Below are 9,723 nucleotides of genomic sequence, written 5' to 3'. Positions count from 1 at the left end.
AGCGCCGACCCCGGGCCCTGAGACCGGGAGCTGCGGGCCTGGGTGGGGTGAAGCGCCCTCCGCCCCAGCCCGGCTGGTGAGAAGGGAGGATTCCGCCCTTGGAGACGACTTTTCAAAGGAGCGGGACTCTCTTCCGTGACCTTCCACCCCGAGTCCTCTCCCGTCCCTCCTCTCCGGCTTTGGGTTCGGGAGTTGGCGCTCGCTCGCCACCCAGACTGCCCTCTAGGCCCGGAAGGTGGACCACAGCGCTCACCTGAAGGCGCTGGGCTCTCGGCCCCTCGCCCCATCACCATCATCACCATCAGCTGTCCTGGCCTTTCCCCTTCCCTGGTCTCTAGGGGGCTCCCTCGCTCCTATCTCTATCGCCAGGCCCCTCTCCTTTGCAGTTGGCTTGGATGCAGCTGGCAAGACCACAATCCTGTACAAACTGAAGTTGGGGGAGATTGTCACCACCATTCCCACCATAGGTGAGTCCGGAGGCCAGGTTGGCGGAGCGGGAGCGCGCCGCGGCTGACCTCCTCGGGATCCACCCCCCACTCTGCACCCCAGTGCTGGGAGCTGACACCAGATACAGCTACCTGAGAAGTGGGTCACGGTATCTTTACGTGTTGGATGGTGCCCAGGAGGGCTGGATGTGCCCTAACCCCGCCCCATTTGTGGACTGCTGGTCTCTGGGCTTCTGATCTCTTGGGCCTTGCCCATTGCCCTCTGGTTTTGTGTCCCCGCTGAATTCACCTAGTTTTAGTGAGTTCCTTCCTTTCAGGACTTTTTCTCTCTCTTCCCTCCCCCCCCACCCCCCCAATTATCTGCAGGCTTCAACGTGGAAACAGTGGAATACAAGAACATCTGTTTCACAGTCTGGGACGTGGGAGGCCAGGACAAGATTCGGCCTCTGTGGAGGCACTACTTTCAGAACACTCAGGTGGGGGGCAGGGATGTCTCCCCAACCCCAAGGGAGGGAGTGTTGGGGTTAGGAAGACTGAGATGCTGGCCTAGTCTGGGCCCCCAGGCCAGGTTAAAGCCCTGCTCCCTTCCTCACTCCCCGCCCCCTTTGGTAAGCTAGCTTCTCATCATCCTTCAGAATTGGCCTTAGTCTTCTGAGACCCAGCCACCTTAGGGGTGTTCTGAGAAGCAGGGTTGGGGTCCAGGGTCCAGGCTGCCTGATTTAGCTCTCATCACCTCTCTCCCTGTTCCCACCTATGTCTTTTAGCTAGATTGCTTGCCTGAGGGCAGAAGCTGTATCCTTTGCAGGGTGCCTCCACTTTGTGCCAGGACATCTGCCGAGCCTTAGTGGAAGTTTTTAGAGACGATTAAAGAGAGAAAGAGCCAGACTAAAGTATGTTCTAGACGGGAGTGAATGCTCTACCTTCTTTTCTGCCCAGGGTCTCATCTTCGTGGTGGACAGTAATGACCGGGAGCGGGTCCAGGAGTCGGCTGATGAACTTCAGAAGATGGTGAGCGCCAGGGCCCTGGGACTGAGCCCTCGGTGTGGAGACAGGGCTCTGTCGTGGTACGCAGTCAGGAAATGCCTCTCGGGCCTTGAATGTGTGTTTCTCTTTGTGGACACAGGCACAAGGAGACTCTCACCCTGTTTTGAATTTGGGTCAGGTAACAGGTATAGGACATGAACTGTCACATCCTCACCTCTGAGTCTGAGGGGTTAGTGGGAAGAGGGGAATATGTGGTGGAGAGGAACATCATCTTACGTTCTTGCTTTTCCATTTCGAAATTTTGTCATTTTGATTAGGGCAATTACTCAAATTAGAAAAAGGCTCTTTCTAGACGTAAGGCCAAGATGGCCTCCAGTGAATTATAACTCTGTGTCTTGTGTTCAGCAGTAGACTACACAATATTTTGTTTTTCCCACAAATATGCTAGAAGGAGGAAAGGAGAGCTGCCCTACACAGCAGGGAAGAGGGAGCCTGGGGACCCCAAAGGACCCCAGATTCCACCCCCTTGGCCTCTCTCAGCTGCAGGAGGACGAGCTGCGGGATGCGGTGCTGCTGGTCTTTGCCAACAAGCAGGACATGCCGAACGCCATGCCCGTGAGCGAGCTGACCGACAAGCTGGGCCTGCAGCACTTGCGCAGTCGCACGGTGAGGGGCCTGCCTCTCCCAAGGGAGCCACAGGCTGGGCAGGGAGTGAAGGCATTACTAACCTCTTTCTTTCCTTCTCCCCCTAGTGGTACGTCCAGGCCACCTGTGCCACCCAAGGCACAGGCCTATACGATGGGCTGGACTGGCTGTCCCATGAGCTGTCTAAGCGCTAACCAACCAGGGGCCGGCCCCTGCTGCCCGGAAGCCCCCGCGTGCATCCCCGGGATCACCAGACTCCCGGACTCCTCAGGCAGTGCCCTGCCCTCCTGCTCCTCCTCCCACAGACACAGGCCTCTGCTCCTGCCCCTCCTGCCTGCATGTTCTCTCTGTGGTTGGAGCCCGGAGCCTTGTTCTCCAGGCACAGAGGGGTCCACTCTCCTGCCTGTTGGGACCTGTGGAAGGGGCTTCCAGGACCGAGACCCTTTCTTCCAGAGGAGGAGCAGGGACCTGGGTTTACTTTTGTTTGTTCCATTTTGGGCATACCCTTGGGGCCAGGTGGGAGGGGAGGGGGGACTCCGGGTGGTGCTAAGATATGGCACTGGATATTGAGTAATAAATTTGCTGTGGTTTGTACATGATGCGGTCTGTAGCCTAGTAGTGGGGGCTGGGTTATTGGATGCAACGAGCCCTTATGGGGGAGGTTCAAAGCAGCTAAGGCTGCCGGCCCAAACCCCCACCCCGCAAGCACACACACATACATTGCTGCCTTCGTGTAGCTCAGCAGCTCCCTCCTTATTGAGGTGGGAAGTACTGCAGGGGTTCCCGTGGAGGAAATCCTATTTCATCCCAATTCCAAGGGGCCTTTGCTGGGGGGTAATAGGATCTAACTTCTTGCTTCTGTAAACTGCATAACTCTCCTATCCTAGCCAGCTGTGGTTCTTAATGATTACTATCACATTGAAATTTGAGGGGGAGGGAACATTTGTTAAAAACAAGAGTTCTGTGCTCGCTTCAGCAGCACATATACTAAAATTGGAACGATACAGAGAAGATTAGTATGGCCCCTGCGCAAGGATGACACGCGAATTCGTGAAGCGTTCCATATTTTTTTTAAAAAAAAAAAGAGTCCTGAGGTACACTGGAGAAAACATGAATATGCATCTTTAAAGTCACGCAGCCGATTCTGTGGTCTATTCGCCTTATTTTGTGAAACATTGGTAGGGCCCAGGGATTCCAGTTCCTTACTGTGCACCACTGGGACTCTCTACCTGGGTAGACAACCCCCGCCAGGGGGAATAGGACCAGGGCTGTGGGCTACTCTCCAAGCGTGACTCACTCTGCCCGTTTCCCTTTGCAACCCAGCAAAGCTTAAAACCTACCATTGCCACCCTTTTCCTAGTATTTTATTTTATTTGCTGTTCTCCCTTCTTTCATGTCAGTTTCTCCAGGTTGTGGGCTATTTTCTCCGTGAGCTTGGTAGGAAGTGAGTCCCGGAGGTAAAGGCTAACAGACTCTGGGGGTCTGGGCTGGTATTGGAGGCAGCACTGGTTGTCTGTGCAGCAGCAGTGCAGCTGGGGATTTGATGGGTCCTCGGGACTCTCCCCTCCCGGGCTATTCTCTTCCTCTGCTCCTGAGCCAGCCTTTCCTAGTTAAAATGAGTCGTTTGATCGTTGCTGGTTATCTCTCTAGCTCAGTGGTTCTCAGCCTTGGCTGCACATTAGAATCACCTGGGAATCTTTTTAAAATCCTGATTTCTGGGCCTCGTCCTCTGGAAATTCTGTTTCTTTGTGATGGGGTGAGGCCACAACATGAGTAACAAAGAAACAGAATTTCCAGAGGACAAGGCCCAGAAATCAGGATTTTAAAAAAGATTCCCAGGTGATTCTACTGTGCAGCCAAGGTTGAGAACCACTGAGCTAGGGTATCCTCACCCTCCCTGACATCTTAGCCTCATCCTCCCAAGGGCCACAAAAGGTAACGGATTTTTCTTGGATATTATGAACTCCAAAAACACCGTAAGCCCCCAGGGAGCCAGGTAGAACCCACTTTCTAGGAGAAAAAGGGTTGATTTGTTTCCCCTGTGATTAAAAAGAGAAACAGAAGTGAAGAAGAAGAGGGACTTACCTGAAGTCACAGGTGGTCACTGGCACAAGCTGAAATTCTGATTCTCAGTCTGAACTCAGCTCACATCAGTGCCCGGAGTGGTGTGGAGAGGCCCATGCCCGAGCCTGGGCCCACTTCGCCTGGGTCATGGGTTGGTGCTGAGCCAGGGCCCTTTCCCCACTGTGGTGGGACGAGGGGCAGCTCTCAGTCACAATGCGCCCGGGTCACAGAGGTGCTGCGCCCTAGTCAGCCTCTGCCTGGAAAGTTCCCTCTGGGAACGTCTTCCGGTGGCTACTTTGGGCCTGATTCCAGGCCCTATGGCCTGTGGAACCTCACCACTGGGGGGAAGGCTGGGCCGGAAGGAGTCATCAGCTGTGGTGCCGGCCCCATGGAAGGGGTGGAATGGATGCAAAGACAACCCAATCCGGAAGACCTAAGGGTTGGGCTCATCAGCTGGGCAGGATCCTACCTCACTTATGAGCCATATAAGAATATGGTCACTACTACTGCAAAAGGTCTGGGCCGGAGACAGGTAACAGAGTAAACCTGTACTAGAACCGTTGTCCCCAGTGACTAAGCTCTCACGTGGGGGGAAGAGGGGAAGAGGGGAGGAGGAGAAGGCACTCTACCTAATTACTCTCCTGGCCTCTGCCATTGCTAGCTCAAGACCCTTCTACCCCAGGCTCTTGCCCACAGGTCTCTATTGCTCCATCTCCCTGTCTCTAAACCTATTCCAGGAGGTGCCGCTCAGCCCTGGCCTCGCTATTTTGTCTAGCTCCGTATGTCCCCTACCCTGCATTCCAGCACAGAGTGGTTGTGCCATCACAAAGAGGAGAGGTGGAGAGCTCAGGCTGGAAGGCAGAATTTGGGGGATCCAACAGTTAAATCAGTGGATACTGCAAGACTATGTTTTTGTCCTGGTTGTAGTTTGGAAATGGGGTACTCTAGAAGCCCTAGGAGAGTTGGTTCTCATTTTAGAGAGCGATGTAGGCCCCTCTGGGATGGTACTAAGATTGAAGCAGTAGCAAGATCCTCTTGCTTATAGCAGGGTTGATCGCAGCTAAAGCAAACAATTTCATCTAAACTATCTGTGCTTCCTACTGTAAGGGGTGTTGCTTTTCTCCTGCCATGTTCAGGAGGTGTTCTTTGGAGATGAAAGTGTTGGCTGAGTATGCTATTCAGGGGCAACAGTGAGGAAGAGAGAAGTAAGACTTAAACCAAAACATTTCTTTAAAAACTAGGTAATGAAGAAAGTGGTCAAGGAAGAGAGGGAGGTTTACCTCCCATTCGTTGGAGGTGGGCATCCAGAACTTCTCTTGAGGTCCTGAGAAGCCCTATGGCTCCAGTGCAGGATGTGTCCTGTGATCTTTTGATTACTGTTGGATGAGAGAGTAAAGAAACCAACATCAAGGAGACTGATGAGGGGAAGTTGGTTGATCTTGAGGAAGGTTCTAGGGTGGTTCCCGAGGTGATGGTTGTAGGACTAGCCACTTGCAGTACTAATTTCCCTCTCCTCCCTCCCAATGCTTCCAGACCTGGGAGATTCTGGTCAGCAATGAGCATGAGACACAGGCTGTGGTGCGGCTAAGGAGCTTGCAGGGCCTCTACCTTCTGTGTGAGGCAGATGGCTCTCTGCGCTATGACCGGCCGAGGACAAGCCACCACGGATGCTTCCTACTCCGTTTCCACCGCAATGGCAGGTGGACCCTCCAGTGCATAATCAGTGGTCGTTATCTGGAGTCCGATGGCCACGATGTGTTCTGCAACTCCCGGGTCCTCTCAGCTTACCATATGTGGACGCCCCGGCCAGCCCTGCATGCCCACGTGGTCCTCTACAGCCCCTTCAACCACTGCTATGCCAGGGCCGACTCCACTGCAGGTTGTGTCTGGGTGGACGCACCAGTTCCCTGCCTGGGGGAATGTGGATTCCTGTTGCATTTCCAAGATGGATGCTACCACCTGGAGACATCTACACATTGTTTCTTGTCCCACTTAGACCAACTGGTCTCCCAACCCTCATCACAGACTGCTTTTCACATGCAAGTGCGGCCTGGAGGAGTGGTGGCACTGAGTGATGGAGAAGGGGGCATGTTGTATGCTCAGGGCCCACGCCTGCTCCTGGGCCTGGGGTCCAATCCCCGTAGGGGCGAGGAGTGGTTCATCCTACAGCATTGCCCCACTTGGGTCAGCCTCAGGGCAAAGACTCGGAAGTTCCTCTCCGTCCTCTATGGCAAGTACTGGGTCCGATGCAGCCATGGAGGAAGGGAGGGCTAGCTACTGAAAAGAGGAAAATGTGTTTGGGATCAGTGAGGAGTTTTGAACCTACGCATAAGGAATATCTAGGGGTCCCAAGATCTCTGTGCCATGGAGCAGGGCAATAAAGCAGGGGTGTGGGCTTTAGGGGAAAGGGTCCTGGGTCTTCTCCAGGCTTCTAGGGCCCAATAGAAGGTGATGAAGGACAAGGAGGGAAAGCAGAGGGAACCCCAGTCATAAAGCATAGAGAAGGGGCTGAAACTGAGGATGAGACCAGACTCGGGCTTATTATGACATATTCTTCTTCTGCAGATGTTGAGGTATATGCTGCCTCTGAACACTTAACCCCAATGTCGTTGTTCCAGTTTGAAAGTGACAATGACAGACCCATTTTGCAGCTTCGTTCAGCCAATGGTTGCTACCTAGCCCAGGTAAGACTTGGCTTTCTGGGCAAGATCACCTTTCAGCCCTAAATTCTTTCTCTCTAGACACACTTTATCCTTTTTTCAAGGGAGATGACCAGATTGTAGAGTGAGCCATGGAGGCCCTTGTCCATAAACATTCATTTTCACCCAATGGGCCAATATTCATCCAATGAGGCCTCTTTTTTTTTTGTTGTTAATCCTCATCCGAGGATACTTTTTTCATTGATATTTTAGAGAGAATGGAGGAGAGAGGGGGAGAAAAAAAAAGAGAAACACCCATGTGGAAGAGACACATCGATTGGTTGCCTCCCACATGCGCCCCAACCGGAGGTGGGATTCAAGCCTGCAACTGAGGTATGTGTCCTTGACCAGAATCCAGCCCTCATCGACCCTTTAGTCCAAGGGCCAATGCTCTAACCACTTAGCCAACCCATTAGGGCAGTGATGGTGAACCTATGACACGCGTGTCAGAGGTGACATGCAAACTCATTTTTTTTGGTTGATTTTTCTTTGTTAAATGGCATTTAAATGTATAAAATAAATATAAAAAAGATAAGTCTTTGTTTTACTATGGTTGCCAATATCAAAACATTTTTATATGTGACACGGCACCAGAGTTAAGTTAGGGTTTTTCAAAATGCTGACACGCTGAGCTCAAAAGGTGTCAAATGTACACGTTTCTATATGTGACACGGCACCAGAGTTCAGTTAGGGTTTTTCAAAATGCTGACACGCCGAGCTCAAAAGGTTCGCCATCACTGCACTAGGGCCAATGGAGCCTTTAAAAAAAAAAATCAATTTTATTGAGGCATAACTCACATACAATAAAATACACCCATTCTAAGTGTGCAATTTAATACATTTTGACAAATGTATACACAAAGGAAGCCTGGCAGCTGGCAGCCAGGAAAGGAAGGCTCTGGCCGGCAGCTTGAAGGCCCCGATCGGCCCTGATTGCCGGCCAGGCCTGGGGACCCTGACCGTGGACAAATTTCATGTACTGGGCTTCTAGTTTCATATACTGGAATCATACCGTATTACAGTACATATGCTTCTTTCACTCAGCATACTGTTTGAATTTTCCATGATGTCGCATGTATCAGAAGTTGATAGTTTTCTATTGCGGAGTAGTATTTCACTACTCAAAAAACACAGCAGCCCTGGCCAGTGTGCCTCAGTTGGTTGGGCATCATCCTGAACACAGAAAGGTTGCAGGTTCCAGTCAGGGCAGGGACCCAGGTTGTGGGCGCCATCCCAGGTAAGAGGCGGTTGATAGATGTCCTGCATCGATGTTTCTCTCTCCCTCTCCCTTTATCTCTAAAAAATTCAATGAATAACAAATTGGAAAATCACAAAGATAATTTGTTTACCCATTCACTTGTTAATAACTTGAGTTATTAACAAGTTATTCCCAGTCTGGCTGTTATGAATAAAGTTGCTATAAACATTCGTGTACACATCTTTTTGTGGGCCTATTTTTTCAATTATCTTGGGCACATACCCAGCATTGTAACTACTGATAAAATGTGTGCTTAACTTTTAAAGAAAATGTAAAATAGATTTCTAAAGTGATTACCATTTTACATTCTCACCAGTCATGCATAAAAACTCGAATTGCCCCATATCCTCCTCAACACTTGGTATTGTCTTTTTCATTTTAGCCAACATAATGGGTGTGTAATGACATTTTGTTATGGTTTTAATTTGCATTTCCCTTATAATTGATAATGTATGAGTATCTTGGCATGTACTTATTGAGCATTTGTTTATTTTCTCTGTTCAAATTTTTTGCCCATTTGTTATTGGATTGTTTGTCTTATTATTGAATTATGAAGGTTCTCTGTATGTTCGGAAGTCAAGTCCTTTGCCAAATGCATGTATTGTAAATGTTTTCTCCCAATCTGTGGCTTGCTTTTTCATTTGCTTACCAGTGTCTTTTGAGTAACAAGTTTTAAATTTAATGAAGTCCAATTTCTACATTTTATAAATGATTTAGTGCTTTTTTTGATCCCATGAAATCATTGCCTACCCCCAAATTGCAAAGAATTTCTCCTTTGTTCTCTTTTAGATGTTTTATAATGTAGGTTTCACTTTTACATCTATGATCCATTTAGAAACTATTTTGGAGTCTGGGCCAAGGTTTATTTCTCTCCACATGGATATCCAGGTCCCTTTTTGATACTGGGGCTCTGGGATACAGCACAGACTGGGCAAGTGAGAGGGCTGAGGTCACAACATGTTTTCCAAAAAGGAGATGCAAGTATAAAGTGACCCCTGGGAGAATGACAAAGGCTAGTGGGTGGGATGTAGGAAAGAAGGTTTAGGAACAAAAATGATGGGAAGAAAGCTATTTTCATCCCTTGCGTTCCTTTTCTGTTCTCATTATAATCTCCAGAGGCGCCATAGGACAGTGCTGGCGAATGGGCACCGGCAGGAGTGTGACACCTTCTTGCGTATGCACTGGAATTGTGGCAGGATCATCCTGCAGTCTCCCAATGGACGCTTCTTGGGCATCGCACCCAACAGCCTGCTGATAGCCAATGCCACCATTCCAGGTGAGCTAAGCAGCCTCCTGCCAGCTTATTCCACGTCTGAGATGCTTTCAAGGGAGCTGGGACACATTGGAATGAGCACTGGAATGGGCGGGGAGGGGGGGTGGTGGTCAGAAGATTTGGGTCTATACACTTGCTGAGTCTGAATTTTTGCCATCATTTGGGCAAACCACCTCTTTGAGCCATTTTCAATGGAGGGGATATCCAATCTGCCTGCCTCACAGGGTTAGTATGAGGGTGGGAGAGAGTCACACATCTCAAAGGAAGGAAGAATATAAAAATTTCTAAGTGCTTTCACAAACATTTCACACTAGTACCTGGCACACAGTAGGTGTTCACTAAATGTTAAAATAT

General features: G+C 50.1%; 2 protein-coding genes across 3 annotated transcripts in view; both read left to right on the top strand.

Moving 5' to 3' along the window:
- Nucleotides 1-226: 226 nt before the first annotated feature.
- On the top strand, nt 227-2,674 carry ARF5 (ADP ribosylation factor 5; the record flags this gene model as incomplete). Its single annotated transcript, XM_015568869.1, has 5 exons — nt 227-467; nt 813-922; nt 1,383-1,454; nt 1,971-2,096; nt 2,183-2,674. Coding segments are annotated over 5 exons (636 nt in total), but the record flags the coding sequence as incomplete, so codon positions are not given.
- Nucleotides 2,675-4,314: 1,640 nt separating this feature from the next.
- FSCN3 (fascin actin-bundling protein 3) overlaps nt 4,315-9,723 on the top strand; it is a 9,230-nt gene continuing 3,821 nt past the window's right edge. Inside the window, exons 1-4 of one of the 2 annotated variants that reach the window (XM_006771405.1) lie at nt 4,315-4,671; nt 5,673-6,369; nt 6,705-6,823; nt 9,213-9,372. In XM_006771405.1, coding sequence (XP_006771468.1) covers nt 4,528-4,671; nt 5,673-6,369; nt 6,705-6,823; nt 9,213-9,372 — 1,120 coding nt within the window. In that variant the 5' untranslated portion in view covers nt 4,315-4,527. The remainder of the gene's footprint in view (nt 4,672-5,672; nt 6,370-6,704; nt 6,824-9,212; nt 9,373-9,723) is intronic. The other variant, XM_015568870.1, reaches the window with a different exon arrangement.

This window comes from Myotis davidii, unplaced genomic scaffold (assembly GCF_000327345.1).
Source record: "Myotis davidii unplaced genomic scaffold, ASM32734v1 scaffold705, whole genome shotgun sequence".
NCBI lineage: Eukaryota > Metazoa > Chordata > Mammalia > Chiroptera > Vespertilionidae > Myotis > Myotis davidii.
Note: the sequence above shows the minus strand (reverse complement) of the source record. Positions and strands in the feature narration are given on the sequence as shown.